Source organism: Natator depressus, chromosome 1 (genome assembly GCF_965152275.1).
Source record: "Natator depressus isolate rNatDep1 chromosome 1, rNatDep2.hap1, whole genome shotgun sequence".
NCBI classification, from domain to species: domain Eukaryota; kingdom Metazoa; phylum Chordata; order Testudines; family Cheloniidae; genus Natator; species Natator depressus.
In genome coordinates, this window is record NC_134234.1 from 55,809,154 (window position 1) to 55,837,021 (window position 27,868).

The 27,868-nt window shown below is 39.7% G+C and overlaps 2 protein-coding genes and 1 long non-coding RNA gene across 3 annotated transcripts in view; 2 read left to right on the forward strand and 1 right to left on the reverse strand.

The window, feature by feature from the left end:
* Positions 1-1,933, forward strand: part of INTS6 (integrator complex subunit 6) — a 73,712-nt gene extending 71,779 nt beyond the window's left edge. The window contains exon 18 of the mRNA XM_074960331.1: positions 124-1,933. Within this exon, the coding sequence (XP_074816432.1) occupies positions 124-217 (94 nt within the window). The 3' untranslated portion in view covers positions 218-1,933. The remainder of the gene's footprint in view (positions 1-123) is intronic.
* Positions 1,854-27,868, reverse strand: SERPINE3 (serpin family E member 3). Its single transcript, XM_074960345.1, has 8 exons — positions 27,610-27,868; positions 20,113-20,346; positions 17,908-18,105; positions 16,021-16,219; positions 14,920-15,020; positions 9,571-9,657; positions 3,509-3,592; positions 1,854-2,013 (listed from the first exon to the last, which is right to left on the reverse strand). The coding sequence occupies exons 1-8, from the start codon at positions 27,866-27,868 to the stop codon at positions 1,970-1,972; spliced, it is 1,206 nt and encodes a 401-aa protein (XP_074816446.1). The 3' UTR covers positions 1,854-1,969.
* Positions 3,899-12,865, forward strand: LOC141991923 (uncharacterized). The gene is made up of 3 exons (XR_012640494.1): positions 3,899-3,975; positions 9,577-9,675; positions 12,560-12,865. It is a non-coding gene; the product is annotated as an uncharacterized LOC141991923 (long non-coding RNA).

Consider the following 27,868-nt stretch of genomic DNA (forward strand, 5'->3'; position numbering starts at 1 on the left):
TCTGATGTATGCAGTGAATAGTGAAAAGTTTTCAGAGTTAAGGTCTGGTTTTGAAAATTCCATTTCTTTACACTGTCAGTTTAATATTAACAGCATTATTTTTATACTTTCTTTTCCGTTCAGATTTAAAAAACGAATGCTGATAGAACAGCTTGAGGGTTTTCTGGAAGAAATCCATCGCAGATCCAACCAAGTTAACCATATCAACAGCAGCTAAGAGATGTTTTACACATCGAAAAGCCACAGTAGGGCACGGCTGTATTACCTGCATTCATTTTTGACATGCACTCTTGGCTCAAGTACCCTATCTGAAAGACTAAAAGCTGCCCTCTAGTATGATGGAAAAAGTATATGTAATCTTTTTCTTCATTTCTGTTATTTTTGTAATGTGAAAAATGTCACTAAAAGCATTTTTATTTAACAAACTAAGAACAGAGAATTTCTTGCTTGTCATTGACGTAAATGTCACTTTCCCTCAGGTTCTATTTTCTTAACCCAACCTTCAAAACTATCATCTCTGTTAAGGTTGAACTTTGCCAAAAAAAAAAAAAAAAGGTAAAAAAGTTGCTTTGTAATTTTCAAGAAAAGCACATACATTAAACAAGGCAATGTTTTGTATATACAGTTATTTTGGATATATTATTGTAAGTTGTACAAATGTATTTTGAAAAATATTTAAAAAAAGCACTTTTGTTATTCCATCAATAAAAAGCCCTCTATTTTAATCTTTGGTGGTTAGGAATGAGTACAGTTTTCACTGAAGTGGCTCATTTCTCTCCTCCCCTTTTTAGATTTACAGTTTTATTGTCAGTTTTGAGGAACCAGCTACAATTTTAAGCCTCATTGGAAATGCTGACTCCTTGGTTCTCAGAATAAGATATAAATTATGAAAAGAAACTAAGAAAGCTGCCATTTGGCCACATAGTTATGGTGATAAGTTGGCATAGCATCATGTATTCTAAGTCTTATTTTTACTGAACAGCATCACAGATCTCATGTACTGTATTCACACCAGAGAAATGGCAAAATGTGGGATTATTTAATTTTTCTTTGAGATTTAACCATCTTTCCAGTTATGCCTACCTTATCCTTTGCTCCTTAACGAGGCTGCTTGTGTACCTAACCCTCTCTCCCTTCCCAGGCCCTGCACTGTAAAGTAAAAGAGAATTTTTTTGCTGTAAAGTCTGCATTGGAAGTAATGTATGTGGTGGTACTGATTCAGTTGTTTAGGTGAGTAGAGACACTCAGGCTATGTCTACTACAAGTGAAGGTGTGAGTGTAGCACAGGTATGCTTACCTATGCTGTTAGCTGTAATTTAGCTCAACTAGGTGACAACAGTAGTGTAGACGTGGTGGCTCAGATTAGCAACTCAGGTACATAGAGTCCCCAGTGGGTTTGTACTCTGGTGTCCTGGTGCCAATTCCTTAACAGCCTGTCTCTCAGCTGGATTATTTCTTGGATGCACTTCAGGCTGCTTGTTTACCTCAGCACTTCAGCTTGATAATGTAACTGATTCTGGAACCTAATTCAGTTTTTAATTTTTTGTTTAAAATTTTAATTTCAGGAGCAGAAAATAAACCACCACTTGAAAAATAGCAGATAATGTAAAGCTTTGTGGTGGGTTGGTATTGCCTCCTCTCGGCTGATTCAGTCTTGTGAGCAAAGAACACAAGTAACTAATACATTCTGGTTTTAGCTAGTCTCCTGTTACCTTGTGACTCCAACCATTTTTTAAAAAGAGTAAAAGATGCTTTTATACAGCAACAAAATAAAAGCACACTACACAAAATGCAAAAGTAACACATTTTTATTTACAAGATTATTTGGTTAAACATTTATCCGCTCTTGTGGATTTTTTGCAAAATACTTTTAAGTATCCAGTTTTTAATAAATATGCATAGTGTGCCTCAATTTCACTGAAGGAAAGATGGCTGCAGAAGGAATAAGGGGAGGGTGCATTGGACACACTTATTCTGAGGGATTTGTAACTCTTCCTATAAAGAGCACTGAACCTGTGAATTAAAATAAACACTTCATTAAAATTGCACACTCAAACACTTATGGCCTAACTTTCAAAAAGTGTATACATGTAATTGTGCACCTAATTTGTACATGCAACTTGTTGGTTAACTGTCTGATGGTCACATACATGCAAATACTGGTTTTATGGGTCCAATTGCAGTAACTCTTGCATTTTTAAAAGTTTGTGAAACCAGTTAAGGGCCAGATTAATTTGTTAGTTTGCACATTAGATTCAGTTGCTTATTAAAGGGTTGGCAGCTGAACAAGAAGCTTCCTTATCTAGTATGATTAAATCTTGGCCAAAATGAAAATGGCTTTGAACTTGACCAAGTAGTAATGGGTCAAATTCATTCCTATGTATATGTACTAGAGTTACAGCAGAGATGGATTTGGCCCATTGGGTTACTGCCTCATTAGATTCAGTAATTCATCTATGCTTTAAATCACTTAAGATATCATCCCATTTCAGTTTCAGCTTGTCTTTTTTTCTCTAGACAGATATGTTCTGAAGTTGAATTTCAGAGAAGACAGTGGTGCTCTTAACTGTACCATAATTGGGTCAGGGGCTATATTTTCCGAAGTCTTTGGAAAGTGCCTAGCACATTGCAGAATATAAATATGAGGGGAGAGTTTCTGGGCTTTTGTTCTGTAGTGAGACCTATTGTTAACTTGCAGGTGGTAGGAGTTTGGAGCTTGCTGCCTCCCAAATGGATAATAAACCAAACATTAAACATCAGTATTTTTAATAGTAGCTTTATTTACTCTTTTCCCCTCCCCAAAGAAGACAGACTTCTACCAAAAACAGATGTATATTTTTACACTTTTTTATGATAAATAGAAGAAAAAAATGTGATTTGCAATACTATGACTGTTTCTGATGCTATTCTGATTAGAATGCTGTTTGTGGTTTCTTTCTTGCTCTACTTGATTTCTCTAAATTTGTATTTTACAATCCAATTTTCATCCTATTAAGTGCATAGCTGAGTATAGTAAGTTTTAATTTTTTTGTTCAATTTGCTTACTAAAGACACTTTTAATACTTACAAGTGGCAACTTTCTTGCTTGTCTCGGCAAGACACAAAGCAGTGGCAGGACAGATTAGGCCCCATGCCTCTCCAGATAAGGAGATGCTTAGATTTGAGGCATAGAGGCAGGACAGGGGAGGAGAAACTTGCACTGCCCCTGCATGTGCTTTACCTTTCCATTCTTTGGATAAATGGATGTTAGTCCCCAGGACCATCAGAGTGCCTTTGGGTACTAAATTTATGCCGAAGAACAGTCTAACTGAATTCCCATGATTGTCAATTTTTCTGCTTCCACTGTTTTGTAGTTGAAAATTTATTCTACAGATTGTTTTTAGAGGAGTTTTATGGAAATTGAAGTCATTTTAGAGAATAGCTCCTTATTTATTTATGGGACACACTCATAAGATTTTTTTACTGTTAGGTGAGTGACTCCTATACTGAACAAATGAATTATGTGTACCTGTATTGGCGTGCCTTAGGAAAAAGATGAAAGGTCTGTCTGCTTTGAAAATAGGAGTTCGAGATCTTTTTAGTAGCACCATAGCTGCCATGCAAGAGAGAGAGAACATTCACGTGTCAGTTTCAGTTTTGCCTTCTCTTCTATAGAGCACCCTCATAAAACTCAGGTTTTTACTACCCTAACCACCAAATTATTCATCTGCCCTTACTGTGATAAAAATAAATGTAATGTTTAATTAACCAGCAGAAAAAAATCACCCCAGGTGAACAAGCAAGTAAAAGTTTGCAAGGATGAATTACACAGGTAATGTAGTGCTGTCTACTCACTGAGTAATTACTCCTGCTTGCCTTTGAGTTTTAAGACTCACCACTGATATTTTTTTCGTTGATAGTACTAACACCCGGTCAAGACACTACTGCACCACTTGCCCTGTTCATAACCATCTGTGCATAGAGACAGAGTTTACGGTAAGTTGACAAATGATGCAAATTCTCCCCTTTTTGCAGATGGGAAACACAGGCACACAGAGATGAAGTGATCTGCCCAAGATCACACTGGAAGCTTATGGCAGACCCCTCTGAATTGAACCCTAGTCTCCTGAATCCAGTGCAGTCCCTGAACCATAAGACTGCTTCCACTCTGCAGTTATTTTGTTACTACCTATTTAACTTACATTTTTAAAGTTATAGAAATAAAAACCCTGTTTAAATATAATTGATACGGCTGTCAATTAATCGCAGTTAACTCAGACGATTAACGAAAAAATTAATCACGATTAATCGCACTGTTAATAGAATACCAACTGAAATTTATTAAATATTTTTGGATGTTTTTCTACATTTTCAAATATATTGATTTCTATTACAGCACAGAATACAGTATACAGTACTCACTTTATTTTTATTACAAATATTTTCACTGTAAAAATTATAAAAGAAATAGTATTTTTGAATTCACCTCATACACGTAGTGCAATATCTTTATTGTGAAAGTGTAACTTACAAATGTAGATTTTTTTTTGTTACATAACTGCACTCAAAAAAAAAAAAAATTTAGAGCCTACAAGTCCACTCAGGTCCTACTTCTTATTCTGCCAATCACTAAAACAAACAAGTTTGTTTACATTTACAGGAGATACTGCTGCCTGCTTCTATTTACAGTGTCACCTGAAAGTGAGAACAGGTGTTCACATGGCACTTTTGTAACCGACATTGCAAGGTATTTACGTTCCAGATATTCTAAACATTTGTATGTCCCTTCATGCTTCAGCCACCATTCCAGAGGACATGCTTTCATTCTGATGATGCTTGTTAAAAAAATAATGCATTAATTAAATTTGTGACTGAACTCCTTGAGGGAGAATTGCATGTCTCCTGTTCTGTTTTACCCACTTTCTGCCATATATTTCATGTTATAGCAGTCTCGGATAATGACCCAGAACATGTTCGTTTTAATAACGCTGTCACTGCAGATTTGACAAAATGCAAAGAAGGTACTAATGTGAGATTTCTAAAAATAGCTACAGCACTTGACCCAAGGTTTAAGAATCTGAAGTGCCGTCCAAAATCTGAGAGGGACGAGGTGTGGAGCATGCTTTCAGAAGTCTTAAAAGAGCAACACTCTGATGGGGAAACTACAGAACCCAAAACACCAAAAAAGAAAACCTGCTTGTGGCATCTGACTGAGATGATGAAAATGAACATGCGTTGGTCCGCTCTGCTTTGGATTGTTATTGAGCAGAACCCATCATCAGCATGGACGCATGTCCTCTGGAATGGTGTTGACGCATGAAGGGACATATGAATTTTTAGCACATCTGGCACGTAAATATCTTGTGTCGCTGGCTACAACAGTGCCATGCGAAAGCCTGTTCTCACTTTCAGATGACATTGCAAACAAGAAGCGGGCAGCATTATCTCCTGCAAATTGTAACCGAACTTGTTTGAGTGATTGGCTGAAGTAGGACTGAGTGGACTTGTAGGCTCTAAATTAGGGGTGGGCAAACTACGGCCCAGGGGCCATATGCAGCCCTTCAGACATTTTAATCCGGCCCTCGAGCTCCTGCTGGTGAGCGGGGTTGGGGGCTTGCCCAGTCCACATGTGTCATGGCTCCGCGTAGCTCCCAGAAGCAGGGGCATGTCCCCGCTCTGGCTCCTATGTGTAGGGACAGCCAGGGGGCTCTGCATGCTGCCCCTGCCCCAAGCACCGCCCCCCACAGCTCCCATTGGCTGGGAACTACGGCCAATGGAAGCTGCAGAGGTGGCGCCTGTAGACGGGGCAGCGTGCAGAGCTACGTGGCTGCACCTCCGCGTAGGAGCCAGAGTGGGGACATGGCGCTGCTTCCAGGAGCTGCTTCAGGTAAGCGCCACCCGGAGCCTACACCCTTGACCCCCTTTTGTCCCCCAAGTCCCTGCTCTAGCCCTGATCCCCCTCCTGCCCTCCTAACCCCTTGGTCCCAGCTTGGAGTACCCTCCTGCACCCCCAACTCCTCAGCCCCACCCCAGAGCCCACACCCCCCAGCCAGAGCCCACACTTCCCCCTCACACCCTAACCCCCTGTCCCACCCCAGAGTCCCCTCCTGCACCCTGAACTCCTCATTTCCGGCCCCACCCCAGAGGCTGCACCCCCAGCCGGAGTTCGGACCCCTAACCCCCAATTTTGTGAGCATTCATGGCTCACCATACAATTTCCATACCCAGATGTGGCTCTCGGGCCAAAAAGTTTGCCCACCCCTGCTCTAAAGTTTTACATTGTTTTATTTTTGAATGCAGCTATTTTTTTTGTACATAATTCTACACTTCGTTCAACTTTCATGATAAAGAGATTGCACTACAGTACTATACTTGTAATGGGGGAATTGAAAAATACTATTTCTTTTGGTTTTTTACAGTGCAAATATTTGTAATAAAAATAAATATAAAGTGAGCACTGTACACTTTGTATTCTGTTGTAATTTAAATCAATATATTTGAAAATGTAGAAAACCCCCCAAAATATTTAAATAAATGGTATCCTGTTATTGTTTAACAGCCTGATTAATTGCGATCAATTTTTTTAATCGCTTGAGAGCCCTAATAATTTCCCAAATGCATTTCTAGGTAGCTATGTAGTGTAATTAATACACTGACCAAAAATTAACGCATTTGTAGGCTTTTTAGGATAAAACCATTTGCCAAAAATAATTTTAATCCAAGATATATATATATTAAAAATATGTAACAAATCTAGTTTGATTAGAATGATTTCCTTCTGTCTCCCAATCTAATTATTTCCAAATTTTTCTTTTCAATAAAATGTATGACTAGATTTTCCAGGTTTTTAAGTAACCAGATCTTGTACAATTGCATGTAGCTATAAACATGTTAAAACCAGCCGTGACTGCTCTAGCAGTGGAGTACAGGAGGAAGAGAAGAGAACACCTTGGTGGCTAAAGAGAAAGTTAACCAGGTAGAAGACAGAGTGATAGAAAAGAACAGTGGCAAAAACACTATCAAGCTGACCACATTTGGGACTGGAGAGAGTGTGTGTGTGTAGAGGAAAGCAGATGGCACTACCCTGAATATGTGCAGTGCTAAGCTGACAAATATTCTGGTCCTGGCCCTATTGCTCTCTTTGCAGCCTCCACATTTGAAAAATCAAATGCACAACTACAACATGGGGAATAATTGGGTAGGTAATAGTACTGCTGAAAAAGATCTGAGGGTTATAATTCATGACAAATTGGAAGAGAATCAGCAATGTGATGCAGCTGCAGAAAAGGCTAATATTCTGGTGTGTAGTAACTGGAGTGTTGTATGTAAGATACAAGAAGTAATTGGCACTGGTGAGGCCTTAGCTGGAGTACTGCATCCCATTCTAGGCACCGCACTTGTGGCTATATGTAGGCAAACGGCAGAGAGTCGAGGAGGGCAACAAAAATGGTAAAAGATTTAGAATGTGACTTTTGAAGATAAATTTAAAAAGGAGGGGGGCACATGTAGTCTTGAGAAAAGACTGAGGGGGACCTGATAAATCTTCAAGTATGTGAAGGGCTGTTATTAAGAGGACAATGATCAGTTGTTCTCCATGTTCACTGCATGTAGGATAAAAAGTAATGGACTTAATCTGCAGTAAAGGAGATTTAGGTTAGATATTAGGAAATACTTTCTAACTTTAAGGGTAGTTAAACCCTGGAATAAGCTTCCAAAGGAGGTTTTGGACTCGCCATCATTGGAGGTTTTAAAATCCAGGCTGGCCAAATTCCTGTCAAGGGATGGTGTAAGTATACCTGGTCGTGCCACAGTGCAGGGGAGTGAATATGATGACTTCTTGAGGTCCCTCCAGCCAGTCTAGGATTCTATGACAGATTACCTTCCTATTTTTCCAGCCTTTCCTGAACCCATTCTCTATTTCTGAAAAGCAGTTCTTTTCAGTGGGCTGCTTCCTGCTGAAATTAATGGGACTGCCGTCATTGACTTCAGTGGGACTAGGACTGGGTGCTATTTCTGCTGATTGCAGTTATACTTAGTCTTTGATATGTAAACATTATAAGTATAAGATGACTTGAATCTTCTATAGAGAATTTTATTGTAAACATTACAAGTGTGTTAGTTTACCAATAAGGATGAGAATTTAAGTCAAGGAACTCAAAATCTTCTTCTCCACAGCAAAGTTAATTATATAGTGTGCATACAGACACTAGCATCAAGGTAATGCTACCACAGACCTATTGAGCCAGATCCTTAAGTGTGGTTGAGCAATGCTTAGCACTAGACACAAGGGGAGTAGACTGGAAACACATGTCTTAAAGCAACCTTTATGCTCCCCTCATTTCCATAGCAGCTGGGGACCAAATTAGTCCCTCCACAAGATGAAGCACCTTCAGAGTATTCTAGCCCAGGATTAAAAAGCTGCAGCATGTTCCAGGTATTCTACCAATACATCCCCTGAGCTGGGATAGCCAGCAGCAAGTGGCATAGACATGAATGTGCCATCTCTATGCCACCTGGATATTCCCATATGCAAGGAGAATCCCCAGATGCCGTGGTAGGGCTTTTGTGGCAAAAAGAGGATGGAGCAGGAATTGAGAACAATTAACTTTTGAATCTCACTATTTTAAAATTTTCAACATTCAGATAATAATGTATGGTTTTCTATTTACATGTCAATAGTTTTTCATATTTATGTCTTAAAAAAAAAGCCATTAATTTAAACCACAATCTTTGCTGGAAGGTGGGATTTTGTATAGAAAACATTTTCCTTTTAATGTAAAATTCCATCTGCCCCCAGAAACTGTTGCACATGGGAAATGCGACTCCAAATCAAATGAGAAACTAAATCTGCAAAGCGTGCACAAAGATGAAACTTCAAATCCTTAACTTTAACATTATTGTTGTATTTTCCTCAAAACACTGGCTCTATAAGCCAAGCGTGGAAGGTCAGTTGCCAAGGACATCATCTCAGAAAAATTGGGAGAGGGTGACAATGTTGTACCAGCACATAGAACAGTATAGATGATTATATTATATTCTGCAAAGTTGCGGGGAGGGTGGGGAGTGGAAGGCCTAGTGGAATCTATCCACCTATTAAAAATAGGGGTGGAGGCGGCACTAACGGTCCTCCTTGCCCCACAGCAAATGATGCCTGTGTCAATTGCCTTACAGTACAGTTACTTGAGCATAATAGAAGGTTTGAATTAAAAAAAGATGGTTTTGGGTGCTGGTAGTTCTTCAACGCTTGCGAATCTGAAAAATAGATAGTTTGAGGAAAACCCAACCATCCCCTGTTGCCAGACTAAACTTGAAAAGGAAAATGTTTTAAAGTTCTGAGCAACTGAAAATAGGAGGTAGAATGGAAATAGTTTCTTAAATGTGGACCTGCTTCATCAAAGCACATAGGGGTATGTTTAACTTTGGAGTTAATGGGGCTTCAATAAAGCACATTCTTGTGTGCCTTGCTGAATAGGGATGGGTTTAAGCATGTGTAAATTCCTTGTTATAATTAAAGGCCCTGATTTAACATTTGTTGCTGCTATGATATGGCTCAGATGCAGAACATTACTGAAGTTTGTATGTCTGATTTACCTGTAGCTCCTGATGCTTTCGCACCTTCTTCTGTCACTTCAATCTTTGCTCTATGAATAGCTTCTGAAATGTAAAGCCCGCCTTGCTCTAACAAACCAACCAAAAGTAAGTATTAATAAGTTATTTGTTTCATTGTAAAATCAACACAACCCAGTTTAAAAAAAAATTGAGACACTTCTATCTTATACTGCTTCTCATTCCCATAGTATCTGAACTCCTAAAATCCTATAGATACCAGGTTAGGTAGGACAGTTTTTGTTTGAATTATTAAATTCAAAGATGAATTTAGACCAGTTAGTTAATTCCTCTTGCCTAGGTCTGATGGGTTGTATTGGCTATTAAAGAGAGAACAGATAATGCATTTTATCTTAACCAAAAATGATGTCTGTAAGTAGAATTTTCAAAGACAATTTCTGAATAATGATCAAAATAAACACCTCTCCATTTCTGTCAAAACCCTTTAACTCATGTAGTTCTTTGGTGACTTCTTAGGGCATTCATAATTTACAGAATGACTGCAGTTAGAATTTTTAATATGCTTTTACCAGCACTATGTTCACAGTGCGATCAGTTTGTGAAGTTACTAATTGCAGGTATTGTTTCTAACGCTGCTAGACAAACAGCAGCACACATCAGAATATTTCCAACAAATGGCGCTTATTTCTGCTGCTCTCTACCAAAAATGAATGCTGGTTGTAAACCACTGCAATCCCTCCTTTAATCTTTTCTCCAGTTTAATTTTAATTATTGTAAACTATTTACAAAATGCCATTAACTAAAAAAAGTTCAATTACTTTGTAAAATTAGCCCGAATTTTATGGAATGGTTAGTTTTCCAAGTATTTTACTGTAATAATGTAAAGTAATAACCTGCTGACTACAACCTACATAGTAGGTACAGCCTTTCCTTTTGTCACAGATGTCTTCCACCGAACTCTTCCCTCCATGATGTTAAAATACGTTTTCTTAAAAAAGATGGTGGAGAGAGAAACTTTCACACATGGTGGGATTGGGTTTTACTCTGCTTGTGTGTTTACCGTGTAAATGTGTTGTAGGTAGGTGGTCTGGAGGAATGAGCATGGGCTTGGGCATTGGAAGAGTGTGACTTCTAATCCTGACTCTGTCACTGTGTAGCATTGGGCAAGTCATTTTGTGGGCCTGTGCCTCTGTCTCCCCATCTGCACAGTGGGGATAGTATGACTTACCTTACAAAAGGGGTTTGGGGGTTAATCAGTTGTTAATATTTTGCTATATAAATACTAAGTAAAGCAATCACTTGTCATTTGGGAGGTAGTGGTATAGTGGTTAGCGAGAACAGGCCACAGAAGCATAACATCTGGGTTCTGTTCCCCTGCCTATCACTGGCTTGCTGTGTGACCTTAGACAAGTCACTTGACTTTCCTCATGCCTCCATTTTCCCCATATGTGAAACGGCAATAATAATGTTTTCCCAGCTTTTTGAGGCATGGTTTGAAGTTCTTCTGTATAACACTACTACCAATATAAATGATCTACAGTAGAACCTCAGAGTTACGAACACCTCGGGAAAGGAGCTTGTTCATCACTCTGAAATATTTCTAACTCTAAAGAAAACATTATTGTTCTTCCAGAAGTTTACAACTGAACATTGACTTAATACAGCTTTGAAATGTTACTGTGCAGAAGAAAAATGCTGCTTTCCCTTTTATTTTTTGAGTACTTTACATTTAACACAATACTGTACTGTACGTGCTTTTTTTTTTTTGGTCTCTGCTGCTGCCTGATTTCCTACTTCCGGTTCCAAATGAGGTGTGTGGTTGACTGCTCAGTTCGTAACTCTGGTGTTCAGAACCCTGAGGTTCTACTGTATTTATTACTGTTTGAAACACATTCTTCATACTCAAAGACAAGTTATTGGCTCAGTGCCAGAGTAATGAGGTGAATTTATATGGCCTGTGATACACACAAGGTTAGACTAGATAATCTAATGGTCTCTTCTGGGTTTACAATCTGTGAACGTTATTAAAGGTGAATTGATCCATATAGTGTTTTTCAGCAGCCTCACCAGTATTACAAACGCTGAATAGCTGATAAAGCCTGTGTCTCCACAGACAGCTCATTGATTGGACAGTTCTAAACGTTTGTGGTTGTCAAAACCTGAAAGTGCAATAGCTATAAAAAGATTATATCATTATTTAACTTAAGTATAGGTCAAGTAACACGTGACCATAGGGCAGAAGTTCCACATAAAACTCTAGGTCTGGTTAGGGCTGTGCTGCAATTCTGTTGCTGTATCATCTGCATCAAGCTATTTTACCACGTATAAATAAGCACATCAAAATTGATTTAAAACCAAATAGAGCCAAAATATGTCTCTGTACAACAATTGAGAGAGAACATCTGCAGGAAAATTTCATTGTCATGATTGCTAAAGAATTTTTTTTTCACTTTAGTAGCAACTACGGAGGAGAACCTAGTCTAAAAGTTATCTGCCTACCTTATAGAGAACTAACTGCTAGTAAGAGCATCAGAAAGCTAGTAAGAATAGAAGACTGATTTCTGTCCCCCTGTCTGCCAATGGTTTGCTGTGTGACCTTGAACAAGTCACTTAACCTTTCTTGTATCATTCACACAGAGAACTTTTTGACAGCTAGTATTAGCTGAAAGACGCAAACAACCCACTATTGTCTGGTCATCAATTTTAAGAATGTTTTTTTCAAGTTATTGGGCCAAATCCTGTCAGTGTGTAAATCTGGAGTAACTCCAGAGATGTGTAATGAATGGAGTTTCCACAGAGTTATACTGATATAACAGATCTGAATCTGGCCCCTATTCTCTGAATAATCATTTTGCGTACATGCAAGGTAATGGGAATCAGGCCCACTGTCTTCCTAGAGAGGAACTGCACTGCAATGCATCTTATAAGCATGGGATGAAGTTTAAGGGATAAGATAGCATTCAGTCTGTTTGCTTCCTTCCTGTTCTTTCATCTTCATGTACCCACCATGTAGACAGCACCTGGTTAAAACTTCAGAGAGGAACCATCCAGAGACTCCAGCTGGCAGGAGCAGGAACAGCCACTGCAGGGACCTTCAGACATTCGCCAAACTTTCTACAGGTTTGACTGGACTTTCTCTGCCCAGTGCTCAATGGCTGTTTGCTCTAATCCTCCTCCTACCCATCCCTCACTTCACGCCTGCCCCTCTTACTCCCTTCTCTCCTGCCCTATCCCTTTCATCTGCCTTCCCTTCAAAGTACCCTTTCCCTTCACTTTTCTTTCCACTTACTTATCCCTTCCTAACTAACCCTCTTCTCCCTCCCCACCAAAAAACAGTGGAACTAAGTACTGTTTGTGACAATTACATTGTTCACTCTGCTTGTATATTCTACCCGCTCCCCCACCCTGTGTCTATCTTGTCCAGTTAGACTTTAAGGTCTTCAGGGCATGGACACTGCTACTCAGTGTTTATACAGCATCTGGCACAATAGGCCCCATTCTTGGTCAGTCCTTAGGCACTACTGTAATAAACATGATTAATAACACTGAATTAAATGCTGAGTTCTATTGGTAAGTGACCAACCAGTGGTTTGATTGTTCTTTCACTAATTCTAGTAATCAGTAAGATTTCTTGGTATGAATGGCAACTACCGAGTGTATTGGGAACAATGAACTAATGTTGGGTCAACTAAGCGATGCAAAGAAACTCCCACAAAAACATGATGAGCAGGAAGAATCACTGGTAAAACAAAATAGAACTCTGAGAAAAGTGACACTTCGTAAGATTGCTGAGGATAGTTCTATAAAACCCCAACAGTAGCTCCCCCATTCAATATTTATTATTATGGGTAATAGTCAGTTGCACTGCTTTTCTCCTTTGTGCCTGAGCCTGTGGGTCAACTCAGAATTATACCAGAGAGGTGGGGAGTGGGGGGAAGGGAAGGACAGGGAAAAGAAAAGGAGTACTTGTGGCACCTTAGAGACTACCAAATTTATTTGAGCATAAGCTTTTGTGAGCTACAGCTCACTTCATCGGATGCATTTGCATCCGATGAAGTGAGCTGCGGCTCATGAAAGCTTATGCTCAAATAAACTTGTTAGTCTCTAAGGTGCCACAAGTACTCCTTTTCTTTTTGCGAATACAGACTAACACGGCTGCTACTCTGAAACCAGGGAAAATAGACACCCTTAAATAATAGGTAAAATTTGAGAAAAAGTGCCACTCAAATTTGTCTTAATCAAAAAGCACAATGGGAATAAGTCATAAACAGTACAGAAGAAGCTCCCCAGTATGCTTCGGTCCATTGTATTTCATCCTCCTTAAGCACTCATCCGATCTAAATAGCTGTTGTACATATTTATAATGTGAACCATCAGTGAATTTTAGTCAGCATATTAACACCTCATTTCTAATTAACAAGGCATTCTGTGCAATTAGTGATCATATTATAATGAACACATACCTCAAATTTAATAGGGGGTAGAAAACAAAATCTGTGCCCTGAGCTTTGTCCCCTGGGGGAAGCAAACTTCCATCAGGAACTTCCTCTAAAGCATTTTCCACTGTACCAGAAGATGTTCTTGTGGCTATGCCTCCATTTAATGACAGTCACACACTGACGAGAATCATATTAGAAAGGCTGAGAGTCTCACCATAAAATCTCCGTTTAAGAGTCTTTGAATGCAAGTGCCCAAATTGGAATTGTTTACCTTGCTGGAAGTGATATGTGTTAGTCAAAGCACATGGACAGTTAGTCTTTTAATATTAAATCAGGATAAAACTTTCTAGTGAGTAGACTAACATCGGGTTTTTTGAGACATGGTAGTTAGTCAGTTTCTATCTTAACAACATGTGGTCATGGGATATTGTGGGCTGGGTATTATGATGTTGATTGTTGGCTTGCGGAACAGAAACAAAGGGAGATTACAGGCATGCGTAAAGGTTGTTTGCGTGAGTGACGTCGGGACTCAGAATAAAGAGGCCTGTGGTTGTTACACCAATGTCACTGACTATGGAATGGCTATTTAGAACCAGTAATAAATGCTTGATCTGCAGTGATCCTTGTAGACTTCAGCCGGCACCTAAGCAAACACATTCCAGCAATGTTCTGTCTCACTGGCTTTAATCTCTAAAAATCTTTCCCCACCACCAAATTTTGCTTAACCTAAAATGCAGTAGTTTGAAAGAAATTTCAATTCTACAGTAGTTAAATAGAATCTGGATTGTGTTTTTAATTTTCTTGGAGCCAGAAGTAATTAATTAATTAATACAGAAGGATCGGCTCTCTAGAATCAGTCAAACAAATATCATGTAAACATCTACAATACATCTATACACTGAGTGATCATTTCCTATATAAGGAATAATCTTACCTGAAATACCTTTAAAATCAGCCTCAGTTGGATCAAACATGTCTGTAATTCCCAAGGCAGGTAAAACCATTTTTAAGTCAAAGTGACTTTGAATTCTGAATCTAAAATTAACACAGTAGATTTCATTTAAATATATACGTGAATTTTGCATTCACCCCCATTTGTGCTTTCTTTTTTAAAAAATTGTCATAAATTTGGTTGTAGGTAGGAATGCATCTGCAAAACATCAGCTGTACAGAGAAGAAATGCAGTGATTGGTGAGAGTTGCTGGAGCTCCATTTAATATCTCTAATATTAAAATACATTGTAAAGTACGTTAAAATATTTAAACAACTTTTTTTTAGAAGTTTTCTTTACGAAGCAAAAAAGCAAGAATGGGCACAAATAATTTTCTTCCCTTTGTACATTTTTAAAGCGTTACCGTACCCCAAATAAACTTCTTACATATAAATAGGACTTGTAGAATCAAATTCAGGTTGTTTTTTAAATAATGGTTCAGTTATAGTACATAACAGCTGTTCTCAAACTACCCAAAGTGGGTTGCAAACCCTTTTTAATGAGGTCACCAGGGCTGGTGTTAGGCTTGCTGGGGCCTAGGGGCGAAGCCCAAAGGACTTCAGCCCTGGGTGGTGGGGCTCAGGTTAGAGGCATCCCATCTGGGGCTGAAGCCCTGGGGCTTCGGCTTTGGTCTCCCCACCCAGGGTGAAGGGGCGCAGGCTTTGGCTTTGCCCCTCCTACTCCCACCCAGGGCAGCAGGCTCGGGCGGGCTCAGGCTTCGGTCCCCCCTCCTGGGGTTATGTAGTAATTTTTGTTGTCAGAAGGGGGTCATGGAGCAATGAAGTTTGAGAACCCCTGGTCTATAAGATACGTATAATATTTGGCATTCCCGAGCCCACCTCTCCTGGCTAAAGAAGGGAGAGAGGGTGCTTTGCTTTGCTGATCATGTGATCAGGAGACTAGAGTCGAAAGTGTCCTACTAAAAGGATAGGTGTCCTATATGTCATTGGTTATGCCAACAATAATGTACACAACACAACTCTGACAATAAAAGATATGTATGGTTAGAGGATGGCCAGGCCCTCGAGAAGGAGAGTCACTTACCTAGGTAGAAAAATATCCACCTTCATTCTCTTTAAGCTGTTGGCCCAAACAGTGATGATTTTAGCTGAGAGGTGTGACTCAATCTGGGACAGAGATGTCCTCCTGTCACTGGGAAGCACCACAAACATACTGACTCTCTCCCCCAGATAAGGCAACTCTGCTACACTGAAACGCTCCAGCGATGTGGTATGGAACTGACCTACAGGTTTGAAAACATAATCCTTGGCATCACTCAAGGGAAAAAGCAGTTCTGAGGAGCTTTAGGTAGCTCAAGGCACTAGTACGAGGATACAGAGCCTTTCACCACTAAGTCACTGGCTTGAATGTGGACCAGGTAGTTAGTAAATGAAGGTCACTGGATCACGTGAACTGAGTTAATGGTCTTAATTCACTTCCGAGCAGACAAGTGTCCACATCAAACATTTGCTAACACAAAGAGCGATAACTGACATCCTTTGTGGCTGTCTCAGTGGCCCAGCCCAGTGAAGCATGGTGATTTAGCTGTCTGCTCACCCTAATGGTACTCCCTTTGGGTCAGGGCTGAGGAACTTGGATGAGAATGGGTGAGTTTACAATGTGACTGGTCTTATGACAGCTCTTTTTGAATAAATAGATGACTTCATTCTTCAGCTCTTTCAATGTAGCACTTTTCAGCAAGACTACACTTACTAGGAAAAAAGAAAAAGCAGTTCCTGTTTGACTCATGGAGAAGTACTTTGCCCAATACTCTCATCCATACACCCAAATCAATAGCACAAGTTAAGCTGCTTTCAAGAAGCGCACAGCTTTATTGAACTACAAAGCATTTAGAACCTGTCAAATTCAGACAAAAATCTTTAAACCTATAACCTCAAAAGAGGATACAACTTAATGGACCTTCAGATGAATAATTGGTTAGGGAACAGGGTACAGCATCCATTAATTTAGGTGTCAATATTAACTAGTTGCTGGCTGCGTCACATAAATGCATATAAAACTTTTTGCAGTGTAACATCACAGCCCTCTAAACCCCCTTTAAGGAGGCAGTGTTCCAATGGAATAATAGCACGTCCAAGAACAACAACTGCAGTGCTAACACAGAGAAGGAGTTAGATATAGCAGCTGATGCTTTAAGAGTAGAGGTGTTTGGGGTTTTTTGACTCAATGATCATCAGTTTTATTTGCAGTCTCTCAAATACTGGTGTGAAACTATGTCTATATAAGTAATTGGCTGCATATCATTACAAAATGTCAGTAAGGTTTAGTTGGTAGTGCTCATTAGTTCTGAAAATCATGGGTTCTAGGACAGCAGTAGGATTTAGATTCTGACCCAGTGTAGCCTTGACAATATGCACAAGAGAGGGTGCTGCACTGTTAATGACACTTTTCTATCCATGAGATGTTAAAATATCAACTCTCCTTTCTGTCGTCCTCAAACGGCTCTCCAGGCGAAGAGATCCCACACTTTTCAGATTGAGCAGGGAAAAATCCGTGTTTTGCTCAACATTCTTTCTCTCAATGAGAGTCCAATCCTGCTCCCACTGAAGTCATCAAGAGTTTTGCCATTTACTTCAGCGAGGGCAGGTCTGAGACCTAAAACAAGATCTCATGTTCAAGCCTGTGCTACTGTAGGGCATTACTCGCTCCTGCTTTCACCTTCAATCATAGTTAAACTACAGTATCTACCTCAGGAGAAGTTTGGATAGAAGCATAACACACACAGGTTTTATATGTCAGAGAAAAGGTCTATTTCTGAGCTATTATATTTTGGCGTTTTTCCAAAGCGCTCTCCTCCATGTTTGTGCAGCATCTAGCACATTGTAGGCAGTGCTGGAAGTAAATAAATTTAAAATGTATGTAGTTTACAATATTATTTCATATGTCAGACATAGCATGAAAAGTAGTTACCATAATTGACCTCAGCCGTGTGGTACATTGTGGGCACTTTCAGGGTGATGCCCTCTGCAGTGGTAAAAGGCAAGGACTGAGTATCTGTGAAAGAGAATTTCTTTTGCCACATGCTTTTGAAGTACATGGTGCTCACCACAGCCATCTGGGTAAGTGGTGAACCAGCTGTATCCAGATGTATGCAGTCTGCTTCTCCACCTGCATAAGAAAAGGAGAAGATGAATTATATTTTCTCTGTCTGTCTCTCTCTCTCTCACACACACGTTGCAGAGGGAATCCTGCATATCTCTTTCTCTCTCTCGTTTTTTAAGTGACATACATAGGGCCAAATTATCAGATTTTTTTAACTCTTCTGAACCCTTTTATCCTGATGTGCTACAAAGGTGGCCAAGTCACAGAGGTGAGCATTCTACCTCCAACAAAAATTGGATCAGGCTGACATCAGTTTCATACTTTTGTTCATATTTGAGCTCAGAAAATTAGTATATCCCTTACTTTTTCTTGGCATTCACTACATTCAACATTAGTTATACACATACATGTTTTTAAAGAGATGAAAGTATGTCGATCATTGGCTTACTCTGGTATGGCAAATGCTCTCTTACTCAACAAGTTTCATAGTTAAAACACTGTTGCTATCTTTACTTTCTATGTTAGAAAGTATATTTAAAGTAAGTCTACTGCTCTACTTAGAAGAAGATGAGATGATTGCCACATTTGGGGTCAGGAAGGAATTTTCTCCCGGGTCAGACTGGCAGAGACTTAGGAGGTTTTTCACCTTCATCTGCAGCTTGGGGCATGGGTCACTTGCTGGTTTGAACTAGAATAAATGTTGGAGTCTCTGTAACTTGAAATCTTTAAGTCAAGATTTGAGGACTTCAGTACCTCAGCCACAGGTTATAGGCCTATTACAGGGGTGGTAGGTGAGGTTCTGTGTCCTGCAATGTGCAGGAGGTCAGACTAGATGGTCATGGTGGTCCCTTCTGACCTTAAAATACCTAAGAAGGGTAAATGTTCAGAGTCTTAAATGACTGCATAACTGCTTCTAGCAGTAATGAAAAAAGTGTGACTAAATCTATGTGCAAGAAGTTGAACGTGAAATTATGCCCAGAGAGTCTGGTAGTGTCAATGATAGAAAACAGGCCTTGGGCAGGTTATGTCCCCTTTGCCATGAAATAAGGGCTCTAGTGTGAAGTTTTCTAACTGATCATGCCATTTTATTCACCTCCCTACCATGAAAGCCATTGGCAGTGTCAAAAAATATAGGAAAATTTTATCAAAGTGCGAGCTGACATTGTCAACAAAGTTTCCTGGAGCAATCAATTTCTATCATAAAGTCCAGTTATAGTTCTGTTGAGGAAGATAGAGGAGACTTTTCAAGAGCAACTAGTATCAATTTCAACATGCATGTTTAAAATCACATTAGTTACCTGCTAATCAAGTTGATGGCCAAATTCATCCCTAGTATAACTCATGCAAAATCAGTGGCATGAACCAGTGATTAATTTGGCCTTAATTCTACACTTTTTCCACAGTATGCATCCGATGAAGTGAGCTGTAGCTCACGAAAGCTTATGCTCAAATAAATTGGTTAGTCTCTAAGGTGCCACAAGTACTCCTTTTCTTTTTGCGAATACAGACTAACACGGCTGTTACTCTGAAACCTGGCTTACAGTATATTTTTCATTAAGATTGGATTTAGTTTCATTAAACTTCCTGGTCATGTAAAGGAATAAAGTTCACTAATTTCATCTTCTGTTTTCACTGTACAAACGAATGGGTCAATACTGTAAACACCTACTACTGAGTTTACTGGAAGTATTCACTGTGGTGAATACTACACTCCATGATAGCTGGGAGAATTTGGTTCTAGCTAATTGTTCTTAGAACATCCCTGCTAGGTCGATGATATTCCCATTTTACTGGTTAAGGGCTTGATCCTGTAATCCTTTATTTAGGTATCTAGAATTACTGCAGTCTTGCCCAAGGTTATGCTGTGAGGCAGTATCGGAGTTGTGATTAGAGCACAGGCATTCCTGGTTCCCAGTCTTGTGTTCAAGACTGCTAAACTATGTCTTTCTGTATAGAGCATAGTACTAAACGTTATTACGTTTGGTTAAATGCTAGAGTGCTAACTACTGGTATCTGTACAGTTTTTATTATTACAGCTGGGGCCTACATAATCATCTCTATTAGTTATTTTACCTTCAGTGTTACTGGTAACCCATTCATTTATCTGTGCAGCAGTGCTGTTAGGCTCACTGAAGTTGATTTTTTGGAGGCTGCTGTTTGCCCAGAGTGCAGTATGCTCAATGAAGTCAGGAGACAGGTGAACTCCAGCTTGCACAAATAGGGCACATGCCAACTGAACCACAGGGCCTCGGCTAGAGTTGGTCACTTCTTCATATCCGGTATGCAAGAAGTCCTGCACTTTTGGATCTGCCAGACAGGAGAAAAATCAATGCTGTAATTCTCATGTTGAACTTAACAATAGCAAAAATGAAGTGTTAATGATAATTCATTGCCAAGAAAATTGTCAGCACTTAACAAATAGCAGTGGACCTATGTGATTGCAACAGCACTTAACATAAAGCTGATTGGGCCCTCTGGATGCTACGACGACGTAAAATAATTCAAAATTCAAGTATGTGAAACTATTAGTGAGGCAGAGACTATTGCCTAGGGATACCCTGCAATACGTTGTATATACCAAGAGCTTTTTGTAGCAAAAACCACAGATGACATTAATAGAAAGAACAAAGGTCCACCAATGTTAGCTCCTCCCTTGCTGCAATCACAGGAAAATGACTGTTTGGACATGATCACTTAATTCTAATGGATGGACACTGCTCCAGAGGAAAGTGAAGAAAGCCTAAGAGGTACCTTCGAATATGCCCTGGTGGAAAAATTCCTTCCTAAGTTAAATTTGGCTATTTCCATTCTGTGCATGTGAGCAAGAATCACTGTAGCTACAGATCTAATCTCTGTATACCTGCAGGTGCCATGGCTGTTCAGGTAACTGCCCATCTTTTTCATAGGAAGTTGAAGAGAATTCAAAACACTGATTAAATTCAGAGAAAATAAGCCTCTCTGTGTATTTAACCCAAGCTCTGTAGCATTACTACTTGCAGCTGTAGGATAGACATTACCTTAGAAATTGCTATGCTGTTGCTACACTAAGTAGTTGACCTTACATCACAGTCTATCTGACTTTTCTGTTTGCTCTTGTTTTAAAAAAATACTCCTCCTTCGGGGGCCTCTGTGCATCCCCACATATGTCTTCTGCTGCTGCAAGAGTTGAGCTGCCGAACTGTGTAACACAGCTGTAGCCGCTTGTGGGAGGAGAGGAGGGGAAATACAGTAGTGCTTGTGCTAGCATGACATCTTTGTCTCCATCTGTATAAGACCGTGTATCCCCTGTCCATCTCAGTTCCTTCTCTGCTGCCAGAGACCTAAACAGAACTCTCTTTTTATTGTTAGTTCTTCCGTCAGCCCTTTTGGCCACAGCTTTGCACTGGGAGCTCATGTTCAGTGGTTTATCCACCACAACCCACAATTCTTTTTCAGAGCCTCATATACTTTAAGGCCAGAAGGGACCATGGTGATCATCTAATCTGACATCCTGCACATTGCAGGCCACAGAACCTCATCTACCCACTCCTGTGATAGACCCATAACCTGTGGCTGAGTTACTGAAGTCCTCAAATGATGATTTAAAGATTTCAAGTTATAGAGAATCCACCATTTACACTACTTTAAACTTGCAAGTGACCTGTGCCCCATGCGTCAGAGGAAAGCGAAAACTTCACTGGGTCTCTCCCATTCTGACCTGGGGGAAAATTCCTTCCTGATCCCAAGTATGACAATCAGAGCCTGGGCATGTGGACAAGACCTACCAGCTAGACACCTGGGAAAGAATTCTTTGGAGTAGCTCAGAGCCCTCCCCATCTAGTGTCCCATCGCCAGCCATTGGAGATATTTGCTAATAGCAGTCACAGATTGGCTACATGCCATTGTAGGCAGTCTCATCATACCATTCCCTCCATAAACTTATCAAGCTCAGTCTTGAAGCCAGTTTGGTTTTTTGCCCCCACTGCTCCCCTTGGAAGGCTGTTGCAGAGCTTCATTCCGCCGGTATTTGGAAATCATTATCTAATTTCAAGCCTAAACTTGTTAGATCCATTTATTCTTGTGTCAACATTGGCGCTTAATTTAAATAACTCCTCTCTCCCCCCCTGGTATTTATTCCTCTGATGTATTTATAGAGTGTCACTGCTTTCGAGGATGGAGTCCCCCACCTGGTAAGCACAGCTGACAGTCTTTGCAGATATATGCAGTTACATTTAGCTATATTAAAACTTACATTGTTTGCTTGTGCCCTTCTTACCAAGTAAGCCAGATTGCTCTGTATCGGTGTTCTGTCCTCCCCCAATTTTTGTGTAATTGCAAACTTTATCAATGCAAACTTTGTTTTCTTCCACATCATTGATAAAAATATCAAATAATGTAGGGCCAAGAATCAATCTCTGTGGGGCCCCCAATGGTAACACATCTGCTCAGTGATGATTCCCTGATTACATTTACATTTTGAGACCTAGCAGTTAGCCAGGTTTTAATCCATTTAATATGTGCCATGTTAATTTTATATTATTGTAGTCTTTTAATAAAAATGTCATGCAGTACCATGTCAAATGCCTTACTCTAAGTATGTATCAGCCAAACTTACTATCTCTTCAAAAATTATGTCGTTAGTTTGACAAAATATATTTTCCATAGACCCATTCTGATTGGCATTAATTATATTACCCTCCTTTTGTTCTTTATTAATCAAGTCCCCTAGCTGCTGCTCCATTATCTAGCCTGGGATGGATGTTCACAGCGAGTTCAAGCAGTACTGTTGTAGTCCAGAAAGAGCGCCACCTTGAAGTGTTAGACTAACATGGACACAGTTTATGTGCTGAGCCAAAAGTAAAGGGTTAATCCCGTCCTGGGTGGGAGTCCCTGCAATTTTAGAGTTTCTCTTGCATTTATAATCACAAGGTCTAGCAGTAGCTTCCCTGAAGGATCGTTTAGCAGCGATTTCTTCCTCTCATAATTTTGTTAGACACAAACCTTTATTCTCTCACTCCAGTCTCTATGATTTGTAAGGGAATGGCTAATGCCTTTCCTACTACTAGAGGGCCTTCCCAATCCTGCGACTTGAACTTAGTCTTAATGATATTGATGGGTCCACCCTAAAAGTCCCTGTCCCAAACCTCCTTAGAATACCTGTTTATCAAAATGGTATTTTTCAAAGCCATTACCTCTGCTAGGAGGGTTAGCAAGCCCAGTACCTTGATGGCCTCAACTCTACACAGTAGTACCTAAAGAAAAGGTCATTTTGAGACCTCGCCTCAGCTTTATGCCTGAGGTGTTCTCAGATTTTCACCTGTTGCAGTATGTTTCCCTCCTCCTTTTCTTCCCCAGACAAGTGGAAGAACCATGCTCACCCAGGGGAGTCTTAGATGCCAAAAGATATTTATACTTAACAGCACAGGTCTCTGTCTGCATCTGTCTCTACTATTACCTGTGTGGGACTAAGCCCTTTGGAAGATCAGACAGATTATTTGTTGCCTATGGGGAGAGGTATAAGGAGGAGCCTATTAGTAACAAGCTCTTTCCCACTTGATTAAGAGATGTATTGAAGGTTGTTACTACTTCGCCAGAAAACCAGTACCTCTTGGCTTAAAGACACTCTACTAGGGCCCAGTTGCTGCTGTAGCTTTTCTGAGCTAGGTTCCTATTGTAGAGATTTACAAAGCAGCTACATGTAATTCTGACGCACTTTCACTAAGCGCTATTTGTTGGACTTGGCATCCCGCAGCAATGCTTGTTTTAGTAAGGCAGTGCTGCAGTCTGCTTTTTCCTTGAACTCCTTGCCTGCTGTCCTCTGATGGTGGCACCACTTGCTAAACCCCCATTCATGGGAATTCAGAGGCTCTCAAAGAAGAAAGTTAGTAACCGCTGTTCTTTAAGAGTTGCCTCTGTGCAGTCATACGACCAACCCACCCTCCCCTTTGTCTCAGCGTTCTTTGTATTTCCGGACTCTGCAGGCTAGGGAGAAGAAACTCAGGCTGTCGCGGAGGTGCGCTTTCTTTTATAGATGGAGCCGATGATGTCATCCTAATAGGAGCACGCTACTGCACCGCCAGTGGACATGGCTTTATTGTACAGTTCTGGAGCTCGACACTAGAGGCCCTAGATACCATAAATGTGAAGGCATCGAGGCAACTCTTGAAGAACAACAGTTATCAATAAGTAACCCTTCTTTTATACATTCTTGGTTTTGGTTTGGTCATCATGAAGTTTTTGAAGTTTTAAAATACAATAATGCTTTGCATCTAAATTAATCTAAAAGCGCCATGTAAGAATTAGGGTGGTGTTAGTAGCATTAAAATACAATCCACTAAGATTCATTTGATCTGCAAGAGGAATGCTGGGGGAGGGAAAACTCTGGAGCTTCCCCTTCTGGAATTTTCTCTAAATCATTCTGTTGAGGGGCCGCACACACATGCCTGATGCCCTTAAATCTCTGTTTTTGGGACTGTGCTGGAAGCACAGCACTGGCATTAAAACCCCTTTGCCTCTACATTGGCTCTGGGGCTTCCTGCTCTCCCCTCAAATGGAGACCTGGTGCCAATGCTTCCTATGTCCGCAGCTGTTTCCAGAATCCCTTCTGAAAGGGGGAGGGTGTCCACTGCAACATGGAGCAGGCCTTGGGCTGCACTGATTTCTCCATGGAGTTAAGGGTGGACGATGTTCCCAACCTTCCCCTGCCCCGTACAACAGCCCAACACCCTGTGGAGTGTCCTCTGTGGAGTCAGGGGTAGAGGAGAAGGATGCTGTGGAAGTGGTGATACCCAGCCTACCCCATATAAAGAAAAGAAGAGATCCTGGGAGACAAGCTTCCCCTTGGGCTGAACACAAAAAATCAACTTGCATAAACGTAAAATACACTTAGCAGGACCCTGTCACATCCAATTTGACTTTATACAGAGATTTTGCTTAAATTTATTTTTACAGAATCTAAAACCACTGGAAATGTGTCAATGAAATTCTCTGTTAACAAATTCTAATTGAAGCTGGTTTTTATTTTGTAAATGGATTAACATTCCCCTGAAGTGTTTGCAACTTAAACACAGCAGCACTTTGCTAGTGCAGGAGAACCTGGGATAGTGATTGGCTTGAATTAACTACAAACAAAAATGAATATTACTAGCTTTTTTACCACTTTTCAAAGGGGGAGAAATCCAAACAGGAAATAAACAGCATAAATGGGGAAAAGCAAAGTAGATTTTTCAAAATATTCTTCTGGTTTTAATTATCAGAGGTGGTGTTTATTATTATTATTACTATTTCATTGTGTTATAGCAGTGCTAGATACCCAATGGAAATAAGGGCCCCATTGTGCTAGGCACTACTACAAACACATAATAAACAATCCCCGTCTCAAAGTGCTTCAATCTAATTGGACAAGACAAAGAGTGGGAGGGGAAACACAAGCATAGAGAGCTGAAGTGACTTGCCACAGATCACACAGGAAGTTAGTAGCAGAATCAGGGATAGAACCTAATTCTCCTGATTGCCAAACCTATGTCCAGTGAACAGGAGCCTTCTACATCTCAGTTAGGACATTTTAAGTATATGGGGCCAGATTCTCAGATTCCAAATTGGCCAGTTTATACCACCTGAGAATCCAATCCATGATTTTTAACCTAATGGTGTCCCTTTAATAACCTGCATGAAGACTAATACAGCTTAGTGTTAAAACTTAGCTCTGTTACTCTTTAAGGGAAAAATATTGAACTCCTTGAACAGATGTCAAGAAGATTCAGATTTTTTTAGGTGTAAAGTGCCTTTCTCATGTGTTTTGCATTAGTATGCTAGTGTTTGGCAAGCTCCTACGTGGATGTAAGAACTCAAAGATGGTAAAATAAGAAGCAGATGTTATATGAGATGCAGTATCCTCAGCTTGTAACCTTAGTAACACCAACAATCTTAGCTAACCAAAGTTCTGAATTTTTACTTGTAGGCTAGTTTAAAACTGCTTTCAAATATTTTATTTGATGTTTATTATTCAGACAGACATATCTTTAGACATTATTTTGCTCAAACAGCCCGTGCTAGAGCAGATATTAGGAAAGCTGCAGAACATTAAAAGAGGTTATTAAAGCCAGGGAAAGTTGATTCTCCCTAAAGAATGATTGAACTTTCAATGGATACTGATGGCTATCAGTGTAGTTTTTGCCAGATTGGTGCATTTTTGTACCACATCACTATTATAGTTAAAGGCAGAGCTACAAAAATGTTAGCCGCAAAGTATAATAGAGGAATGCAATTTTCTATCTGCTATGTATGTCAGTGAGTTGGTTTTACTCATCTCAAGAAAAACATTTATTTGATCTATTTCTGCTGGATTTAGCCAAACATGTCATTTGGGGAAACCGGTTTTCTTTCTTTCTTTCTTTCTTTCTTTCTTTCTTTCTTTCTTTCTTTCTTTCTGGAAGTTCATTGTTGCTGCAGATTGGTCATTGTTGCCATTCTGATTTATTTTCAAATTAAACACAAGTAAGTTTACATGAAGTCAGAAACCTATGTGGTTTGTGATGTGTACAACTAAAACGGTGAAAAAATGCCAGCCTTTTCTCAGGGATATTCCATTTTGTTAATATTATCCACAGCACGGAAGGAAGGAAGAAAAGCATTGAAACAAGTAATAGGTTTCACCAATAAGTAGAAAATCTCTTCAGTGCTGTTTGTCAATTTTTATATGGATGGGACTATTGCCTTAATTTCATTATCTAGTCCATTTTCTAAAGTTCTCTCAATAATTAAGTCCCTAAGAGGCAAGAGGTATGGCAAACAGCAAGGTATAATGCTTCCATAAATGAGAATTGGTTAAAAATGACTTTATTGAATTATAGCAAAATGGCATCATTGCAACTAATACCTTTGTTTGATAGGGTATTTGTGCTGTAGATAGTGTGTGTGACAACCAGAGAAAATATATAGTACATACAGGTTTTATCTGAATATAATAGCTGGGTTGAGCTGGAACGGTTACTTCTGAGTACCAGTGCTTCACAGAAAGGCAATAATAACTAAGTAAGGTTACAGAACACAACAGCAATCTCTATAAATTTTAACTTTTGCCTTCATTTGATGAAAATAAATGTCATGCTTAAGAATACTGATAGCTCTAAAGCTGGCCCAGTATGTATAAGCTACAAATTTTGAAGATGAGACATCTGTTTTCTATAACCAGTGCACAGATCATGAAAAATAGCTATGGATATATTGTGTCAGGTGGTAGGATTAATCTTTGGTTAAAATGGAAAGAAAATCCGGAGAATCCAACATTAGTTTAGCTGGAGTTACATGTTCCTTCCAGATCTTCATTTGTTTTGTTTTAAAATGCAGTAGAAAGAGTGAGCACTGCTCAGAAAGAAGTAGGATGAATACATACATATCAGCTGGTTAAACAGTTCCTACAGTTCAATCAAATATGGGAAAACAATGCAGTATGAGCTCTTACAGATCTTGTTAATTAGAAGTTTAGCTCCATTGTGCAGTTGCTTTCTCCATAGGGAAGCTGTAGTGTGAATTTATGATATAATGCAAAGCAGTTATTGCTAAAAAATAATTTGTCAAAGTGCACATTACCGTGGATGTTGTATCCAAGAGCATTTTCCAGCTGCATAAGGGTGTTTCCTTGAGCTCCAAACTGCAGTAGCCCCAAAGAAATGGACACACTTGCTGGTGCAACTATCAGGTTAGTTCTGTTCTCTGGTTCTGCTAATCGCTGGTAGAGATTGATGTCAAATTCAGTTTTCAACTCCTTTAGCTCATCATAGAGCTCACAGCTTCCATTGGTTAAGAAGCAAGAGTACAGAACAAGCACAGTGAAGACAACGGGCAACAT